The sequence below is a fragment of the Capra hircus genome, chromosome 3, assembly GCF_001704415.2.
Source record: "Capra hircus breed San Clemente chromosome 3, ASM170441v1, whole genome shotgun sequence".
NCBI lineage: Eukaryota > Metazoa > Chordata > Mammalia > Artiodactyla > Bovidae > Capra > Capra hircus.
Genome location: NC_030810.1, coordinates 18,656,026 through 18,676,735, shown reverse-complemented (window position 1 = coordinate 18,676,735; position 20,710 = coordinate 18,656,026). Strand labels below are relative to the sequence as shown.

Below are 20,710 nucleotides of genomic sequence, written 5' to 3'. Positions count from 1 at the left end.
AGGCTGGGGTGCCTGAGAGGCAGCAGGGGTGGAACTATGGCTGAGACAGAAAGGGAGAGAACCCTGTTAGGGGACCAGAGCAACAGCAGGCCAGGAGCTGTCCTTGGTCCTGACCAAGCCCTGCCCGTCATGTCAGGTACCACAGAAGTGGGGAGCTATGGGTTTGCAGACAACACTAGGGCTTGCCTTCCTCTTCCTCTGGGGGTCACCATGCCTCCTTCCCCACATACTCAGCCCTGCTTTCTATACCTCTCCTGAACCAAGTGTAAGTTTGGGTGCCTCCATAACCCCACACAAGAAACCCACCTTGGAATTCAAAGCCATTCTCCATTTCTTCCCTCCCAAATGAGCCCAGCCTCACCTCACTTCCAGCCCAAGGCCCCAAGTCCTTTACCTAGGAAACCTCCCATTGCCCTCAGAAATGAAACTTCCTCCAGGAAGCCTTCCTCACTGGTTCCATTCTCCCAGTTTAGTGAGAATTATGGTTGCTATGGACTACATCAGCCTTTGTTCAGACAGAAAAAGGCACGGCATGATTAGTGGCCTAGTATTCAGCACCGTTGGTTATATAAGTGTATGCATGCATAAACACTGGGACTAATTTAATTTAGGGGCAGGATGCTGACACTCGGCAGTCACCACCTACCCCAAGGGCAAGGGCAGTATTTGGATGGCTCCAGTCTAGGCAGCTTGGCTGTAGTAAAGCTCCTTTCACTCTAAAAGCTGGAGGTTTTAGATGGAGGTTGGCTCCATCATGCCCTACCAAGGCCTGGGTCCAAGCATCCTCCCATCCTTCCCCCAGGTCATCTGAGGTCACCCAGTCAGGTGGTGGTGGCAGTGGAAAGGAAGCAGAGACAGCAGTGCCGTGAGGGTTCAAGTTTACTCTTTGGGGATAAGGAGGGGTGAGGAGGTGTGGGTGGGACGGGGCGCCCCTCAGTAGTCAGCTGTGTAATCTGTGCCATGTAGCCCCCGGCACAGCAGTGTGAATTCCTTCACCATCTCCTTCACCCGCCTCTTGTTTACTCGCTCGCTGAAGGAGAGAAGGGAGAGCAAGTTATCACCACCACCCACCATGGCCTCCGCCTCCCCGTGACCCGAGCCCAGGCCCTGCCAGCTCTGCTCACCGAAGGATCTGTTGGCTGAAGGTGTCCTTCTGTTCGGGGCTGAGTCGGGCAGAGGGAAAGCCAGGTGCCTGAAGCGCCTCCTTGATCCACACGCTCAGGAGGCTGAAGCAGTGTTTGTTCAGAGCAAACAGGATGTCGGCAAAGCAGTCCATGAGGCTGCGGGAGGCCTGGCCCCCAATGGCCTGAGGGAGATGGGTTCTCAGCACACCAGGGCCTTGCCCCGTCTGCAGCAAGAGAGCCTAGCCACACCACCCACTCCCGGGCAGTTCCTCAGCCACAGTGCACATGATGAGTGAGTGTTACTTGACACACGATAGCTGATCCTCACAGCGACCTAACAACTTCCAGCCATTTACGTGATGAAGAAACAGAGCTTAGGGAACCAAGATGCAAGCTTCCCAGGAGGACAGCTGCCTCAGCAGTGAGGGCCGCCCCATCCCCAAACCCTGCTGCCCCACCCGCTCCGTCTCACCTCCAGCACTGCTATGAGCAGCATACGGCCATCTTCCTGTACCACCTTTCCCACAGGTTCTACTTCCCCACACCGAGGCAGCAGCTCTGTCTACAGAGGATGGAGAGGCCCGTCAGCCCCCCTCTCCCCCATCTCCCTGGAGACAAGGCCTGCACACCACACCCCTACCCCACAGAGTCCTGGGCAGGGTGGGCGGGGTGTAAGGACGGTGCAGGGTTTGGGAGTCAGCACGGGACTCACAAAGAAGCCACAGGAGGCCTTGACAGTAGGTGCTTCGGGGAACTTGAGCGCCAGCACAGCTGTGAGAGAGGCAGAGGCAGATCAGGTGGGGCTCAGGGATCCTCCCGAGGGGGCCCCAGGCCCACCTGTCCACCTGGCACCCCACTTACCACATTGGAACACAGCTTTGACATCCAGTCGTTCACATAGGAACAAATCTGGCTTCCGCTTCAGAGCCTGTAGGAGGTGGAGCTGGTAAGCCCAGCCCTAGTCGACTCTAAGAATCATCCTCCCACTCACCTGCCACCCAGGCCCCAACCTCACACACCACAAGTGAAGGTTGCCAAAACCAGCCACCCAGCCATCTCGGGAACGAGACCACTCCAGAGTTCAGTGTGTCAGGAGGGGAGCAGCCAAGGGATGCCATGTACGTGTATGTGTACATGAACGCACATGTGCATGAGAGAGGTTGGGAGTCATAATGCCGCAGCCTGGGCCCCAGTCACCCCCGAGCACACACATCACCCCACCCCACCCCCCACCACAGGGCCAGACCTCCTGCAGGCTCCAGGTTGCCAGCAGTGACTTCACTTTGATTCACAGAGGCAGTTGAGGCCCCCTTGATTTGTTATCAGGGCAGAGATGGCAGCTGGACCGGGAGCCCAGTTCACAGCCCCCCTCTTATGTCCTGCCTGCATTCCTCAGACACTCTCCAGTTTAGGAAGAGGAAAGGCAGGGCAGGAGCCCGGGAGCCGCGGCCCCACCTCACCCAGGACAGCCTGTGTCCGGGCCCTTCTCATTCATACCCAGCCCAGGAGCCAGGGCTGCCATGTCAGGGGAAGTGGATGGAGTATAGGGGCTGAGAGCTCACCCCAAGTGGTACCAAGGCGCGAATGGCACATCCTCAGGTCATAGGAGATGCTCTGCACAGCTCCCACAGTCATCAAGCATTGCTGTCCCCCAGCAGCCCCCCAATGCATTCCACATCAACCCCCAACCCTCCAGCCTTCATATACCTTCCACTCCCTCATTTTCACTCAAGCGCAAACAGCCCCACAGGCCCCTCACTTAAAACGCCCTACTTACCCTCTATCACACCTCAATCACATCCCTTGGATACACCACTCTCCCCATTTGCAACACACCCTCGCTACACATTCATCCCAAGCCCAACCCTGTATCCCCAAACCATATCCACACACCCAGGCCCTCACCCTCCCCAGTTCTCTAGCACGCACACTCTCCCCATGCACACCCACGCTCAAAGGTCCTCGCCCCAAAGATACACCCTCACACACATGTCCACCCAGGCCCAGAGCACACTGTCCATTCCCACCCCTCCTATACCCCTCTACTAGGTTGTAAGTTCCAAGAGGGCAAGAACCGTGTCTGCTTTTGCTCACCATTATATTCTCAGCACCTACCACATGATCAAGCACGTATAACACACTCAAAAAATATTTGTGGAGTGATTAAACAAAGAAACACATCACAGACCCCAACCCATAGGAGCCCCCAACTCACAGGATCTCCCTGACACACATACTAACCCCACATTCCCACAGCCCGACACATGTATCTTCCCAAACATACAACCCTCATACAGACACACCACTACCATATATACTCCTACCCTCCATTACATGCACTCCCACAGCCCAACACACACACCTCCAACAAACATCGACACTCAAACTCCATCCATGTCTAACGCACATCAGCACACAACACGCATCAGTGCACAGGCTCACTACAGCTACACATTTATTCTGACACTCAGAACAATACACATACTGCTCACAGCAGCCACGTGATTTCTGTTCCCTGCCCAAACCGGACTCAAAACACACGAGTCAGATCCGAGACACTTAAACACACACCAGACACATCTCGCAATGGAGCCAGCACCCCACCTCCCAGCAGCAGCAGGACCTGTCCAGCAGCCCAGCGACAGCCCAGCTCTGGGCTCCACTGCAGCACATTCAGCTTGGCCCCTCCCTCGGAGCTCCTCCCAGCCTACCTCTCAAGAGCAGGCTGGGGGCACTGAGGCAGGCAGTTCCCCGCAGGAGCACAGGGACAGTGAACCCCAGGCCCTTCAACTCCGGGCCTGCCCCTGAGCTCTTCGGTCACTTCGGGCCCACAGGAGCTGCTGGGCACGGATGGTTACCACCCCCTCCCATGCCCACCCCTCAGGCCAGCCCAGCTCCCTCCCTTTGGGATCAGCCTCTCCCTGGTCTCTGTGGAGGACTGAGCTAGTTGAGGCAAAGGGGCACTAAAGGAGGATGTTGGGTTGTCAACTTCCACGGAAACAGATGAAGAAACTCTATTCAACTGAACAGAAAAAAAAATTTGTCAACAGAAAGCTAAAAATAGGCTTAAATTGAATTTCAACATAAGAGAAAGAGAAAGAGAGAGAACAGAACGTGAATGAATAAAACTAAAACACACCTGTGCCAGGAGTTGCATAAATGAATCAACAATATCAGGATGATCCCTGGGCCCTAAAATATAATAAAGATGGAACTTAAGAAAAAATTATACAAACAGCAACTCAACCTCATATAGTTATGTGGGACTGAGAGCCTGCAGGGAGACAGCGGGGGGCACATGAGCAGCAGGAAGCAAGATAAAGAAACAAAACATACAAAAACCATGAACTGGGAGAAGCCCAACAGAAAGAGACGGCGAAGTGAAGGACGGTCTGCCCCAGCTCCCTCCCAAGGGGCCTTCCACCTACTCTTCACTCCTCCTCAGGCCAGTCCCCAAGGGACCCTGCAGTGCTTGAGCAGTGCTGGCCACCATGCAGCTGGACAAACAGCCCCCACACTCTTGTTGTGGCCTCTGGCAGACTGCAGTGGCCCTACACTGCTTCCGATCACATACCACCCCATCACTCATCAACAAGAGGAGGGCAGAGCTGGTGGGAGATTGGTCCTTGGTACTGCCCTGGGAGGCCTGGCTGAAAGCCCTTCCCGGGCATCATGGTCTGAGCAGGTGTCCGCTCCCTTCCTTGCCCTTAAGGCTCTTGGGCTAGCCAAAGAAAGGGATCTACAGGGTTCTCTTAATCCAGAAGACTCCTTCTTGGGTTCGGCAGTGCCTGATATGCTGTGGGGCTGGCCAGTCAAGGCCCAGGGGAAGGAGCTGCACAATGAGGCAAAAATGAGAGCCCCGCCCACAACGCCCCTCCGCATGGACACAGACTCAGCAGAGAGCCAGGCTCAGGGCTGATAACCCCCTCCCGCCACTGGGACGCACGAAGAAAGAGGGAGACCAGTCAGTGTGTCACCCACGGTGCAGTGGGAGGGCAGAGCCCGAGGAAGGTATGGCAAGACTGGGACAGCGAAGCAGGTGAGTGGGGGCATCCTGTCTTGTAAGACAACCCACAAGCCCAACACAGGTAGGATGTTGGACACTATCCTGCCTCCAGTTCTGATGACACCTTCAGCAAGGACGAGGCATGGCCTGGAGCTCCTGCCTGGCTGCTCCACTCTCAGGAGGAGACGCTGTGGAAACCCCTGCCTGAGATACCACTAAACAGCTGTGTGATCTTGTGCAAGCCATCCACATTCAGTTTCCCCGACTGTCAAGTCGATAATCATCTCTTCCCTACTTCCTTCAGGCTGTGAGAAGCCCTTGATAAAGCCTGTCCCTTCCACACCGGCCCCCTAAGTTACTCAAGTCCTGTAATCAATTCCTGTAAAGTGAGGCCCAACGTACCCAAGCCTGGGGTCCCTGTAGATGGCAGGTTTGAGGTTCAGCAGCCGCCCTGCTAGAGGTGGGCTGGACAGTGAGGAAGAAAGGCTCCAAGAGCAAGGAGACCTTGCCTCCTTTCTTCAACAGTGTCTGGTGTCTGCTCTCTGCTGGCCTTGTTCTGAGGGATGCAGAAGGAAGAGACCCCAGCCTGCCCTTGAGGGGCTTAGTCCAAGGAGGGAGACAGTCATGGAGGCTGCTTACTGAGTGTGATCAACGCTGTATCAGCGGTGCGTGCCCATGCAGTTCTGGTGCAAGGTCAGAAGCACCCAGCTCTGCCTTAGAGAAGCTTCCGAGGACTGATGCAGGGGTAAGGTGTGGAGGAGAGAGCGCTCACCCAGTGAAGGGCACAGGGCAATCCAGGCAGAGAAGCAGGGCACAGAGGTCAAAGGGGACATGATGGGGGAAGTATCAGGGAGGCTGAACTGCTGGAGCCATTCAGGAATGACTGCTGAGAAGTATGCAGGTCTGTGTCACGTGGTGGCGGGCAGTGGGAACATGACCTGAGGATGACGGGGAGCAATGGAAGGGCTTTAAGCCAGGGAGGGAAGAGTGCTCAGATTTGTGTCTTATAAAAAAGATTACAGCTGCTGGGTGCAGAACGGGTTGGAGAAGGGCAGATGCCAGGGAAACCAGTCAGAAGATTGCTGAGGCGATCCAGATGGAGCAGTGGCCATGGAGGGTGGGGAGAGGTGAGGCTGAGGAGGACCACATCCGGTTTCTGGCTCAGATTTCTCCCCACTCTGGAAACAACCCACGGTCCACCAGAGCAGAGGTCAGCATCAGGGGACCAAATACTGAGGACAGAAGCAGAGAGCACTCTGGCTCCAGCTAAGACTCCTGGTGAGCCTCAAGCCTGTGAGCGTGACTCTAGGCAAAACTCAGGAGGCTGACGGAACAGCGTTGTTTCTTCTCCGAGTGAGAAGCCTGGGTTAGGCAGCAGGGGAAGCCTGGAGCCCCCCACTCCCAACTTCTCTCAGGCAGAGGGCCGTAGTGACTGGGGGGCTGGGATCCCAGCCAAAGGCTTCTGGCCTGGAAAGGAATGAGTCTCAGTGCAGGGAAAGGAACCAGCACTCTGCGAGAACATCATGTGCAAAACCCCCAAGCCAGGGGCCCCGAAGATGCTGCTTTAATGCCTGTTAACAGTCCTAGCAAGTATCTGACATCTCTATTTCATAGACATGGAAACAAAGGCTCTGAAAAGGTATGTGACTTGCCCAAGGTCACACAACTAGTCGGTGGTGATGAGCTTGGACTCTAGGTCTAGCTGACTTCAAAGCCCATGTTCTTGCCACCTTTCATTCTGTGCCAAAGGAAATGGAGCCAAGCTGGTGCTCCGAGCCCCTCAGAGCTTCCAGCCCCCCCTTCCCCCACACCCAGCCTGGTCCTGAGCCCGGGAGAAGACATCAGTCACTCTCTTGTCCACTTCCACCTAAGGTGTCAACTATCTGTAAGGTGACAGCTGTGCTGCGCTTGATCCCGTTACTTTCCCATCAAAACCCATGTGCAACTCAGGGGCGAGAGGAGAACAGAGTGGGCAGCTGTGGCTCCCCAGTCAGGGAGGCAGAGGCGGTGGCAGTGGCGGCAGCAGCGGAGACCCTGGTTGGGACCTACCTTGCTGGAAGAGGGTGAGTGTGACGGAGGTGACGAGCAGGAAGAGGGCCTCGATGGGGGGAAAGTGGGCAGGCTCATGAGCAAAGATGTGGACCAGCTGCAACAAAGCAGGGGATGCTGGTCAACGGAGGCCCTGGCCCACCAGGACAAGCCAGCATCCCTGGAATGCAGGCGAGGACTCCTGCCAGAGCAACCATCCACCCTACTCCACCTACCCGCCCAATCCCTGGGTCAGATCTCTGCCTGGGATGAAGGCCCACCTGTCGAGTGAGGTCAAGAGCGGAGGCCTGGGGGATGGTGCTGTACATCCGCCCCAGCATCTCACACAGCTGTGGCACCATGGGGGCAAAGTCATCCAGCAGCGTCTTAACAGACTTCTCAAAGATAGCGCACACCGCCTGGGAAGAAAGCAAAGAAGGCCTGGTCAGCAGGTCACCACTGGCTGCAACAGAACGGAGGCCCTGCACAGAGGCCTAAAAAGCAGCCTTTACCCACCAGCCGTGCCTGGCTCTGTGAACCCTCCTGGAAGGTAGGCTAGTCTGACCCTCACCCTGGAAGGCAAGAGACTGAAAGGCCCTTCTCAGAGGGGCTGAGGATGGAACTCTGTAACTTAACTCCAGCTCCTTACATCTCCACCACGGCCTCTCAGGGAGCAACAGCAGTGAGAAATGCCCGCACTGGATGGAACCAAGGCAGGTGTCTGGATGCTAAAATGGATCCCTGACTGGCACTCAGCCCCAGCATCACAGCCTTGGGTGGAGCACTTCTTGTGACATCAGGAAGTTTCTTCCCCAGATATTCTGAGCATCTATGGGGTAGGATTCGTCTCCTTCACTTCCTCCAGATCACAGCAAGCTAAGGTGGTGGAAGCTCCATCTCTGAGCAGAGTCACCATGGGGGCTGATGGCAAGGGTCAGCACTCACCTCTACCACCTGGGCATCATTCAGCCATTTGCTCAGCACCTTCTGGATAAGCTGGAAGACTTGCTGCAGTACCACCACCACCTGAAGACACAGGAAGAAGTGAGGTGCCCCCACTACCACTCTCGGCCACCCGAGAAGGACTACTTGGTAGTTGGAAGTAGGCCAGGAGTTTCAAACCTACTACCCCAGACTGCACGCTGAAGACTTGGTACACAGGACCCTGGGGAAGGAGTACTTTGCTGAATCCCCATGAATCAAAGATACCCTGAATTCTAGGGATCATCTTAGAGGAAGCTTCAAATTGCAAGCTTCAGAAGACTATTAAAACTTTGAAGTCTTTTAAAAAAGTCACTCCCTATCTACTTCTGCTCAGTAAAAGCATTTTAGTGCCAAAGGCCTATGGACCAGCCCCTGAAGAAGCAGAGATACTGTCTCACCCAGATAGGCTTAGGGTAGAGAGCCCCAAGGGATGCGTAGATACGGGCAGCTTATGGTGGAGCAGAGCAGCCTGAGGTCCTGGGAGGTGAGGGAAGGAGGGATGATGACTACCATAGAAGAAGGAGGGGTTCTTTGGGAGGACAGTGGCTTTGGTTTGGTCTGGAGCCAAAAGGATGACCAATACTGGGGTGGGGAGTTAAACAGAGGGACCAGGATACTGTGGCTAACCTTTTCTCCAGGAGAAAACACTGGAGGGGTACTTGGAATAATGACTAAAGCAGTCCCTCGCATCCATGCAGAGTTTTACAGTACCCAAAGTACTTCTAATCAAGACTGTACCTGCTATTCAGCACAGTTCTATAAGATGAGCATCAGATATCCCGATGTTCATAGTGTTGAATGGGCAGCTGAGGCTTGTCCCAGACTAAACAGCTCCTAAGTAGTCACCCCAATGTCCTGGGCCAAGCTTACCACAGCACTTATCACAGTGCTTTGTGACAACCTGTTTACGTGTATTTCCTCTAGACCAAAAGCCACTCAAAGGCAAGAACTATTACATGTGGAGTATGTAAGCACCTTAGTGCCTGTAGAGGATGGTGAATGCTGAAGCAGAAGGCCCCATAGAGTTGGGGGTTAAACAGGGTACCATAGTTACATCACTTAGGATGTATAATGTCAGTATCCCCCATGGGGAGAAGGAAACACTATAACACCACCCCAGTTAGGCTAGGAACAAAGACAACATCACCCACAGGACTGAGTGAGACAAGGACATCACTCCCTACAGAGCAGGGGGCAGTGGGAGGGTCATTCACAGGGTCAAAGGACCAAATGCATCATGCCCCACGGGGCCAGGGAAACAATGACAATATTACCCACAGAGTTCAGGGGTGACTATGACATTCCCACAGGGTTGGGGGTGGGGGGTGGGGCGGTGGCAATGACAACATCACCCACGGGGTTGGGTCCCTGTGGCACTGGCAGCTTCCGGAGCTCAGGGCCTTCATGATCATCCTCATGATGGCTGACGTCCAGTGTGGTGAAGAGGTTGGAGAGAAGCCCCAAGATGTGGACAATGGCCAGCTTGTTGGAAGGATTAGGCTACGGGGAGAAGGGAACCAAGCTCTGGATCTCCCAGCCCTGACTGCCAGCTCCAGCCCACCCCTCAGCAGCTAAGCCACAGCCCACACAAAGGGCAGCCCCAGAGACCCACTGCTGCTTGCGGCCACATACAACACGAACACACACAAGCACGCGCTCAGTTCACTCACTATCTCTTCTGCCAGCTTCTCCAGCTGCTGGATATATGGTGAGATAAGCGAGTGCAGGTTTTTAAGGATCTCCTCCACTTGCAAGGCCGACAGCAGGAAGCCCAGTGCCTGCATCAGCCACATGCACTGGCTCGTCTGCGGGGCAGAACAGAGGGTCAGTCCCAGACACGCCTGGCTGTGGGTGGGGAGAATGAGCCTCTTGGGGAAGGCTCCAAGAACGAGAATAAGGCTCAAAGGCAGAAGACGGGATTTCTTCGGATCCCCCCAATACCTCAAAGAGCCGAGCGCCCTAGAAACCTATGAACTCACCTTATGGATCTGTTTCATCAGCACATCCTAGGGATAAAGAAAAGGAATATGGTGTCAGTGCAGGGCAGACTGTGCCCTGAGGCCCGGCTGCACCCAGGGCCCTGGGATACCTGGGAGACAGCCACGATGTTGGCAGCATAGGGCGGCAGGTCATACTTGCACTCTCGGCAGATCTTCTTGAGGGTGGACACAGAAGAGATAGAGAGCTCGGGATTGCCTAAGGCATGCAGCACAAGGGGTAGAACGCTGTTGATCATGACGGGGTGGTCAGCCAGCCACTCAGACAGAGCTCCTGGAGGAAGAAGGGAAGACATCTGAGGCAGGCCAGGCTGGCTGCGTGCCAGGTCCCTGCAAAGCAGGCAGATATGGCAGGGTGGAGCTGGAGCCCCTGAACAGAGAGTGCTGCGTGTTCAGAGCACGGGATGGGCAAATATGCACGCACGGGCCCAAACATGACCTTACTGCTGCTAAGTGGGAAGAAGTTACTCGGTAGAGGCCCAGCGGCACTGTTTCAGTGGCAGTGAACTAGCCTCACTGAACTGCAGCTCAGCGCACTGTAGCAAGGACCCCTCGACATGCCAGGACAGTCCACGGGTTGCAGTTTCTGACTATGTGCACGCGCTTGTATCTCCCACTTTGCACAGGACCCAGAAGGTCGGCTTAGGGCTGCGCACGGTGGCTCTGGGGGTATGCTCACGGGTGTGGGCCAGGGCTCACCGATGGTGAACATGACAGTGTCTGCCAGCTGCACGTTGCTGATGCTGATCCGTGGGATGAGCCCAATGAGCCCAGGCACCACGTCGGAGTAGTTGACATCGATGGTCTCTGCAATGGACTGGAAGCCGTAGAGCAGGGCCTCTGTGTGCTGGGGAAAGAGGATGCCACAGGCTTGGCTGAGGAGGAGGATGTGACAGACCTGGGAGGGCTGAGGGAATCAGGCTGGGGAGGTACCTGCCAGGAGTAGGGCTCCTCTGAGCTGGTGAGCAAACGACCCAGCTTGTCATAGAGGTTGCTGAGGAGCTCGGCCCCCAGCATCTCATAGACATACATGAGCGTGTCTGAGATGTCCACCCTAAGAAGCAGATGAAGGCCTTATACACTGCCTAGATGCCTCCCCCAAGCACAGGAGCCCACCCCGATTCCCTCACAGCCCTGCCAAAGTGCCTAGAGAACAGAGAAGGGTGGCCCAGGATTCAGGGAACCTGGCCTTGGACCCCTCCCCTCATTGCCTTCATTATCTCAGGACTCCCTTTAGAGCTAGGATTGGCCTGCTACTGTCACCTGTAAATCCGGAACTGCTCCTTCTCATCGGAGGACCAGAATCCATATTCTTCATCAGAAGGGAACTGGGCCTTGTGCAGAAGCACATCCACCAGCTGGAAGTAGACTGGCCGGTACACCTGCTGGTACACAGCCTGTTTCTCTGCCTCAAAGGACAGAATGTCATCCTGAGAGAACCAAGGAGGAGAGTTAGCCACAGATGCTGTGATGCCCCTTCTTCCATCACGGCCCAGGTCCACTGAAGGTCACGTGACACACCTGCAGTGTGTACCAGAAGGTGAGGGTCAGGGAGCTGGTGGTCTCGTTGACAGGGAAGTGGCCAGGGATGCCCGTGCAGAACATGATCATGTTGACGAGGGCCAGGAAGCTCTGCCAGTGCTCCACTTGGTCCAGCAAGGCCCTGGGAGGGAGAAGGCAGGGGGAGGTCCTTCCACCTCCCTTACTTCTTCGAGGGCCCTGCTATCCCACCTGCAGTTGCCCCTGTCCTCACCGGGAGTGGTTCTCGCCCAGAGCCACAGCAATGCGACAGATGCCGTGGGAGGTCTCCATGTCCCCATTCTGTACTGCCTGTCGCAGTTGGTCCTGCAGTCCCAGCACCAGTGGGATGAGTTTCAGGAGCGTGTTCACGTACCTGGAGGCAGAGGGTGAGGAGATGCATCAGAACTGTCTGCCCATCTCCCGCCAGCTTTGGGAGAAAGGCACAATCTCTCTGTTGTCCATCAAAGCCCCCCTTTCCACATCAAACCCAAAGCAAGAAAGAGATCAGGGGCTAGGCCTGTGTGGCAGGTTAGACATTGCCCAATTTGGGAATACGTGTAGGTCAGAGACCTCCAGGAGAACTCTGGAAAGGATATACAAAAAGGTACGTGTAGCTGAACCTGTGTCCTCCAGTTGGACTTAGAGTTGATGCTTGAATGGCTTAAGACTTTTAGGGAGGTTAGGATGAGGTGAACGTGTTTTGCATGTGGAGAGGACAAATAAATTTGGGGGGGGGGGCCAGAGAATAAGACAGCTATTGATTGAATTATGTTTCCCCAAAAAAGGTGTGTTGAAGCCCTAACCTTAGTAGCTCAGAATGTGACCTGATTTGGAAACAGGGTCACTGCAGATTAGATCAGAGAGTAGGGGGTGGCCCTAATACAATATGACTGATGTTCTTAAAAGAAGACATCCATGTAAAGACAGAGACCTACAGGGAGGGTGACATGTGACAACAAAGGGAGCGGCTGGAACTATGCAGCCAGCCAACAGAGCACCAAAGACTGCCAGCAAAGCACCCGAAGCTGGGAGGCAGCAAGGAAGGGTGCACCTACAGGTTTCAGAGGGAGCTGAGACCGTGATTTCAGACCTCCAGGCTCCACAACTGTGAGACAATGAATCTCTGTCGCGTGTGCCAGGGTGTGGTACCTTAGCATGGCAGCTGTAGGAAACTAATACATACCATCAGTATCAGGGGAGACTGAATGAGGACAGGAGACAGAACAGGCAACGCACGCTGAAGAGTCTTGTTAAAGACTTCAGGAGCCAGCAACAGCTTCCGAGAGCATCCACCTCCACCCTCCACCCCACCCCCTGCCACCAAATCCTAACTCCTAAGGAGTCTGGTGACAGGTAGGGAGGGAATGAACTCAGAGGGAACTCAGAGACAAAACAGGGACAGAAGGATGGCGAAGAGTCAAGAACAACTCTCCCTGGTGGAAATACTTACTGAGACCTGAAGGAAAGGATGGATGGGGACAGTAATAAATTTAACGGCAGGCCACAAGGTGTTAAGTTCAACGTTAGGCATATTGAATCAGAGGTACCCAGGGAAAGAGGCACGTAGAAGTGTCCAGAGAGAACTGGATATGGAAACCTGAAGTCCCATGGAGAGGTTAGAGCAAGAGACGTAGATTTTGGAATCATCAGCAAACAGCTATGGGAATAGCTGGAAAGTGCCCAAGAATTAAGTGTCGAATGGGAGGAGGGCAGCGCGACCCACTCCAATATTCTTGCCTGGAGAATCCCATGGACACAGGAGCCTGGTGGGCTATGGTCCGTGGGGTCGCAAAGAGTCAGACATGACTGAAGCGACTTAGCATGCGTGCATGCGTAAGTGCTGAATGAGAAAAGAGGGTCTGAGCCAGAGCATTGAAGCACAGTGACCCCTAAGGAAGGAGCAGAGGAAGCAGAGTACACAAAGGAGACTGAGAGAAGGCTAGCTCCATCCCCAGCTGCCTGCTCTGTGGAGACTAGACTAAGCAGAGGAAGTGATGCTCTCAGGGGGGATCCCTCTACTGCCAATCATGGTGTCACCATAGCAATCTATAGAGGGGAGGTGGTACTGAAGATCCAGCAGGAGTTCTATCTGGACTTGCCCCAAGCAGCTTGCTAGGAGGTAGCCCTGGCAAGATAACCTTAGGCAAAGGATGAGAAGGACAAGAGGCAACCAGTTCGGGATGCTGGCTTCCACATCCCGGTTCTGGTGGGACAAGGCGTTCATACCAGATTACCCACAGCCCAGAGACAGCTCCAGAGGGTGTGGCCTGGAGACAGTGGGGATGGCTTGTCTCATGGCCCTGACACAGGCTGCACCACAAGACAATGGGCACCTTCAGGCCAGACTCTGGCACAATGAGTAGGGGCAGGGCCAAGGCTGTGGCCGTGAGCTGCCCAGTAGCTGAGATGGCAGCAGAAGGTAGTGCCCTACCCCCACAGCATCCTCACTGAATTCCAGGGCTCCCTCACATCTTCAAAATTCATGTACACAGTAGGTAATCAAAGTTCTTAATTTGTCTCATCTCTGCCTCATAACAGGATAAATCAAGGACAATATAGCCCAGTAGAGCTCAGAGCATTACTCAAGGTCACAGAGCAAACAGTGACAGATTCCAGGTTAAGGCAGCCCCGTACACTGCTATAGACCTGCTTCTGTCTCAGGGCCCAACCTGAATTTCCTCAAAGGATCTATGCACATCTCAACACATACCTCAAATTCTAACTGATGGGAGCTCCCATGAGCCTGTCTAATTCATCTTTTTTCCCTTCTCCAGCCCCCCAGCAAAAAGCTTTCCCAGGATTAAAAACAAATCTCAAGAAAAAATCTTTTTCAAAGGAGAGCCAGGCAAACAGCAGCAGCTGTGGATAGGGTGGGAAAATGGTGACTTGAGTGCAAGCTCAGCCAAGGAGAGCCAACGTCAGGACACCTGGGGAATGGCTAGACGACCCAAAATTCAAAGCCACTGAAGGTGACTTTCTCAAGCCAAAGTTAGGAAATGGACTAGACAGAGCAAAGCCCAAACACTGACTCCAGGCTGGATGTAGTCCACCCATAGGGGCAACTCTTGCATTGATTTCCTACCACCCAGACACCTGAGCCTGAGACCTGTGAGCAAACAGGATGCACCTGAGGCCTCAAGGCTTCTAGGTCTGGGGGAGGGAGATAGAGAGGATGTCTTTAAAATACCACAGCTGAGCCTGGGTTCCAAAGGCCTGGCTCCTGTTGGTCAGCTTGAGCTGCCGGGGCAGAGCTGCTGGGACTCCTTGGCTGCCACTCACACTGAGCCCAGCCCAGACCTGCAATTAGAGCTCTGGGAGCAGAGCTGAGAAAATGGGGAGAGTTGCTAAGCAACCGAGGGGGCTGCAGCCAATGGGCGCTCAGGAGGCTATAGGTTCCCTCTCTGGCTTCTTGCTTGCTCATTCGTTCAGAGGAGCAGAGGCATCAATTACCTGCCAAAGCCCTCGAGACTGGCTAGGCGGGTAAACCTGGGTGTATCCAAGGACACCTCACATCACCCACGCATTGGCCCTGCAAATTCCCCTTAACCACCAATTGTCTGAGCCCAGCCAGCCAAGAAAGGCCTTGACCTAGGACTTGGTACCACCTTAAGCTGGAAAAGCTGAGAAGTCATGGGAAAGGGCTCATACTAACTGCCAAAGCAATCGTGATACCAAATACTAGTAACCGCCATTAATGCGATGTCAAGGAACCATGCTAAAGCTCTCAGAAACATTCTCTTACTGAATCTTCATACCAAAATATTCCCAGAATACCAGGGTCAGGCCCTGGGAACATTATCCTATTTAAACTCTGTATAATGATCCATTTTACTGATAACAGAAACTGAGGCTTAAATGTGGTTTATCCAAGGTCTCAGATCTAGGAAGTGAATTATTTGGGATTCAAACTCAAACATGACTAATGCCAAAGCTAGAGCCATCAACCACTTCCCCAGGCCATCCCTTTCAATGGTATTTCCCCCTCTGGCTCTGTTGAGCATTCTCAAAGCCTTTTCTCTGAAATGTGAAGTATCAGGCTTCCAGGCTTGCGACAGCCAATCCATCTTATACCAAAAATCTCATCACACCATTTTCTCTTATTATATCCTCTTCAGCACAAAGACCAAAATCTTAAGCCTGGTCAACAAGGCCTTGATGATGAGTCTAGATCTCCTACCACTGGTCCTTACACTTTGCTCTTTAATCATACCCACTCACCAGGCTCTCTCACACCCTTTCCTTGCTTGGGCTCTTCCTTCGGTCTGAAATGTCCTCCCCATATCCATCACCTCCATCTGGCTAACTCTTACACAGCCTTCAAAGCACAGGTCCATTGGCACCTCCTCTGGGAAGCCCTTCATACCCTCACACTGGGTTAAATGCCTCCTCTCAGTTCTGCGCCCTCCATTAGAGCACTCATCACGTAGGCTGTACTTGCCCATCCATGTGTCTCCTGGATTCTGAGCTCTTGACTTGCAGAAACGAACCTATCCATCTTTAGGCTCCCTGTGGTCAGCCTAGACCCCCACACATAAACAGACGCTCAAGCAACATTTCCTGAGGAAACATCTCATTACACTCACCTTGTTTTGGGTCCTTGAGTGTATGGTGGTGCTGCCCACTACATGCCTTTGCCCCTGCTATTATCTCCCGAAGCCTGGAACACTCCCTCCCCTTCCACCCTCTCCCACCCCTGACCCTCACCAAGTAGGCAACTCCTACTTTTCCTCTGTTTAAAAAATAATGAATGCTACCAAGTGCTGCCAGGCACAATGTGACAAAATAAAAGGACAGAGAGCCTGTCCTCACATTGCTGAGAGACTAATGGGGAGACATACATTAATTTATAATGAAACTGCGTTACAGGCTAAGAAGGAAAAACACTGGGAGCGCTGAGAAAAAACAGAGAAGACCAAACAGTCTTAAAAATCATGAGGACTTTCCCAAGGAAGTGAAGTTTCAGATCAGGCAACAGTGATATGACAAGTACATGTGATGGCTTGGAGGCTGGAAGGAGCCCGGGACACCCAAGAAACTGAAAAGTTCGTGTGAGAGTGAAGAAAGGAAGCAGCACGGCTCGAGACGGGGCTGGGGACGCCATGCTGTGCTTCGCCCTCGCGAGTCACGTTGAGAATTCTGAACTTTATCCTAAGAGCAGTGTGGGGCCACTGGGGATTTCTGAGCAGAGAGGAAAGATGAGACTCTCATTTTTAACAAGATTTCTCTGGGTGCTGGGTTGGCAATGAAAGGTACAAGTGTGAAAACCAGGGGACTGGTGAGGAATCCCCTCGGTAATCTGGGCAGAGAGATGAGGACGCCTTACACTAGGGTGGGGGCAGTGGAAATGGAAAAGATATGGAGCAGAGCAGCCAGGACTTGGTGGCTGAGGGAACGAGAAGGGAGAGTCAAATATTTTCATTGACTAATTCGTTGGATGGTTTGTTGTCTAACGCCTTGTCTCCCTCTCTGAACCACAAGGATAAGGACTGTGTCTTGTTTGGTTCCTTGCTGTATATTCAGCATAGGGCCAGGCATGTAGTAGGTTCTCAATTAGTGTTTACTGAACAGATGGATGGATGGATGTGTGGCTGGCCAAGCAGGCTGTCCATCTCCGGGAAGGTTGGGACCGGCTCACCTCTGGGCATCAGGCTGTGAGATGGCATTGACAATGGCCTCCACACTGCTGTCAAAGAGCTCTGAGTCCTGCAGAGCCGCGAAGGCAGCCTGAATGAGCGCCTCGCAGTCTTGCAGCGGTACCTCCAGCTGCACCCAGCTGGAAAAGCACTTGAGCACCTTCTGACGCACACAGCTGGGTGAGCTGGGCTGCTGCAGCAGCTGCTCCAGCAGCGGGAAGACAGCCCCACACTCCACTGCCAGGCTGGTCCGCACCAGGCTTTTGCGATACTGGGGCAGGCGGCTGGTCTGGAACTCCTCGGGCAGCACTGTCAACAGCTCCAACAGGGCCAGGCAGCGGCCCTGGCTATCCACCGGTGAGTCCTCGGCCTGGAACAGCCGTACCATATCTGCCACAGCACATGGCCAAGCGTCGGGCATCATGCTGAGAGCTAGCGAGGCCAGCGCCACGCACAGCCGAGTCAGCACAATCTTGGAGCCACTGGCAAAGCGGGTGATCTGGGTGAAGAGCTGTGCCTTTAGGCTCTCATACTGGTCAGTAGGGATGTCACTCCAGTAGCGAGAGATCTTGATGTGTAGGGCGCTGGCCCCAAAGTACTGGATCTCAGGCACCTTGTCCGGCTGCAGGAGCTGCCAGCTGAAGTGCCAGGCCTGAGGGGACGCCTGGGCCTGCATCAGCCACTTTTGAGCCAGGTTCTTGTTCTCAATGTTGGGGTCATAGTAGAGCTGGTGCAGCGCCTGCAGGACAGCACAAGACTGAGCAGGTGCTGGCCACTCTGGTCATGCCAGAGCCCACAACACAGGCCATGACTCGGTCCTGCAAAACTGTCCTCTCTTTCTGACCAGGGGGCTGAGCGGGAAGGGAGAGCTCAGGCTCAGCAGTGCTTCATGGACCTGGGGTCCGGCCGGGATCTTGAGAGCCCGTACTTGCCCACACTCCACCATAGCCTCTTCTCTTTATAGCAAAACCTTAGGGGTTGGGAGCGTGAACTTCTGCAGGGAAGCAGCAAAAGAAGAGGCCAAGTTCCCCAAAGGAAAAGCACCTGAGGTAAAGGGCAAGGCCCAGGTGGAAGGAGTGGCTCCATAAGGAAGAAGCTAAGCCTGAGAAGAGCATGGAACAGCCTGAGCCACCCCCCGCCTCCAACCCTCCCAGGCACAGCTGCTCTCATCTACTCCAACAGCTCCATTTAGCTCCCCCAGGATCATCCCTAGGTCACTCCAGATGCTGGCACCAAAGCCATTGTGAAATCTGAGCAGGACTAAGACTTTGCCAGGCAGCCCTAGGGCAAAGACAAACTGGAAGGGAGGGTGAGAACACTCCTCAGAGAGCATACAAGAGGGTCCAAAAGCTGGTCCAGAGAAGTCTTGGCCTGCAGCCCTGGCAAATGCCTAGCCTGGAGCTCTCAACTAGCTAAATCCCCAGGGTCCCAATTCCATTAGAACTTCACACAGTAGGAAAACAGTGGTTTATTTCCCTGGAGGCACATGGAACAGTGTGCCACCATGCCAACACTGCCCAGCCCCAAGGGGTGGATGAGTGAGGCCAGGACTCTCACCCCCTAAGCAGGCTCCATCCAAGTAGGTTGAGCCCTGTCTGTACCCCGGACAGCCAGTTATGGCCACTGACCCTTGGGATGCTGAGGCAGGCAGAGAACAGAAGCAGAAAGATGCATCCTTACCACTGAGTATGGTAAACGGGGCTCAAGAATAACAAATAAGTATCTGCAACCATTCCCTGTTTTCCACCACGATAGCCCCGTCTCCCCCATCCACCCCAGGGTGGAAAGTATTTCTACATTCCCAGCCTCTGGGGGCAGAACCCAGCAAAGACATAGAGAAGCAGTTTGAAAAAGACAGACTGAGCAGTGGGGGAGCCTGAGAGTGCCATGGCAGGAAGCCATGTGGGCAGGTGAGTAGGGAAGGACCCTGAAGCTGCCAGCAGGACCAGGCTCCTTGGATCCAGCACAAAACCAAGGGGCCAGCCCTACTTCCGCCTGCCCGGGAGTGGTCTGGCCTCCATCCAATAACCGAAGGACCCTTCTCCAAGGAAAAGTGAAAACGCAACCCAGATTGTTTTAGTTTCAGATTATTTTCTGAGCCCCTGCTCAACCAAACAGGGCCAGGATGGCTCAGCATCACTCTGGTTTCTGGAGACTGAGCTGCAAGTCTCCCTCATTCCTGGTTTCTTACTGCACTGCTCATGCCATTTCCCATGGAGCTGGAGAGTAGCCAGTCTGGCTGGAGGGTCTAAGCCATCAGCACCCTGGAGGGACCATCCCAAGACCCTAGCGTGTCCACAGAGGACCGGTGTCTACGGAAGGCCAAAAATAGCCTAAGACACCATTGCATTGCTGTCGGCTGGCCCAGAGGGACAGCAAATGCCAGGTGCTCTGGAGGCACCATCCCAACGGGCACCCAGCCCAAGCCTGGGCCCTGGCATTAGTGTCAGTCCCCAGAACTTCTGCTCTGTCACTGAAGTGCCCCTCCCCAGGGCCCTCATACCTTCTCCACGTTCTCCACCGTGAAGTCCAAGGCTGGCGCTGCTCCAGCCCCTGCAGCCCCCGGCTGCTCCTCCCGCCGCTCCATCTTTGCTCCCTCCCCAGCAGGGAGGTGGACCGTGGCCTGTCTCCTGCCCCAGCCTCTTGGCTGCTGGCCCCCTGCTAGACTCCGGCTTGGGTGCCCAGGAAGTGGTGGGGTGACAGGGGTCCCAGGGCGAGCATGGCTGCCGAGGCCGCCCCACCTCGGTTGAGGGTGGGGGGCTAGCCAGAGGCCAAAAGGGGTGCTCTTAGAAGGAGACCCACTGAGGGGAACTCCTAGGAGAAAGCCGTCAGTGAGGAGTTTGCAGGCGGGGGTCCTGATGGTAGATCAGGGTTCTGTCCCCAGAATCTATGAAGAGGGAGTCATAGGGAATCAAGGCCTGGGGAAAACCAAGGGGTCACAGGGTCGATGGCCTGTACCACAACACCCTAGTGAGATCTCGGGTTCTAGGAGGAGGTCACGGGGGTGGGAGGTTACGGGGGAGAGAGCCCTTCGCGGGTTACGGAGGCGTCCAACGAAGCGCAGGGGTACAGCTTCGCAAATCTCGGGCGAAGAGTCCGTGGAGTTAAGGGGCTGTGGCAGGTCCCCTCGGCTCCGCCAGGCCCGCGCTCTTCTCACCCTCCGTCTCCGGCCCTGCTACCGCCGCTGCCTCCGCCCCAGTGACTGACAGGCGAGCCGGCCCGGCCGGGACGGGGCGGGGACCTCAGCAAGGCACGGGCTGCCCCGAGCGCCTGTCCGCGGCACCGCCGACTCAGAAGCCGTCCCTCTCGGACCCGCGCCTGCCCTGGCCCCACCCGGCCGGCACAGCCCGGCACGGCACGGCGGAACTGCGCGGAAACTCATTCCGGGTCCCCTCTCGTATCCTCGCGCCTGCCCGC

The 20,710-nt window shown here is 54.8% G+C and overlaps 1 protein-coding gene across 1 annotated transcript; it reads right to left on the bottom strand.

The window, feature by feature from the left end:
* Window positions 862–20,670, bottom strand: IPO13 (importin 13). The gene is made up of 20 exons (XM_018043018.1): window positions 19,797–20,670; window positions 17,296–18,032; window positions 11,893–12,033; window positions 11,661–11,802; window positions 11,403–11,569; window positions 11,073–11,193; window positions 10,839–10,986; window positions 10,232–10,413; window positions 10,122–10,148; window positions 9,813–9,947; window positions 9,499–9,642; window positions 8,104–8,184; window positions 7,440–7,577; window positions 7,180–7,276; window positions 4,264–4,316; window positions 1,986–2,052; window positions 1,837–1,895; window positions 1,597–1,686; window positions 1,125–1,306; window positions 862–1,030 (listed from the first exon to the last, which is right to left on the bottom strand). The coding sequence occupies exons 1-20, from the start codon at window positions 19,878–19,880 to the stop codon at window positions 934–936; spliced, it is 2,892 nt and encodes a 963-aa protein (XP_017898507.1). The 5' UTR covers window positions 19,881–20,670; the 3' UTR covers window positions 862–933.

What these genes read in the sequence shown, in the direction of transcription:
- IPO13 (XM_018043018.1), bottom strand. Translation starts at nt 19,880, where the DNA reads ATGGAGCGGCGGGAGGAGCAGCCGGGGGCTGCAGGGGCTGGAGCAGCG. An exon ending in TCACAGCCTGATGCCCAGAG is followed by an intron (nt 12,034 to 17,295) that starts GTGAGCCGGTCC and finishes CTCTGCCTCCAG; the next exon opens with GTACGTGAACACGCTCCTGA. An exon ending in AGGCCTCCTGTGGCTTCTTT is followed by an intron (nt 1,687 to 1,836) that starts GTGAGTCCCGTG and finishes CATCCTCTGTAG; the next exon opens with ACAGAGCTGCTGCCTCGGTG.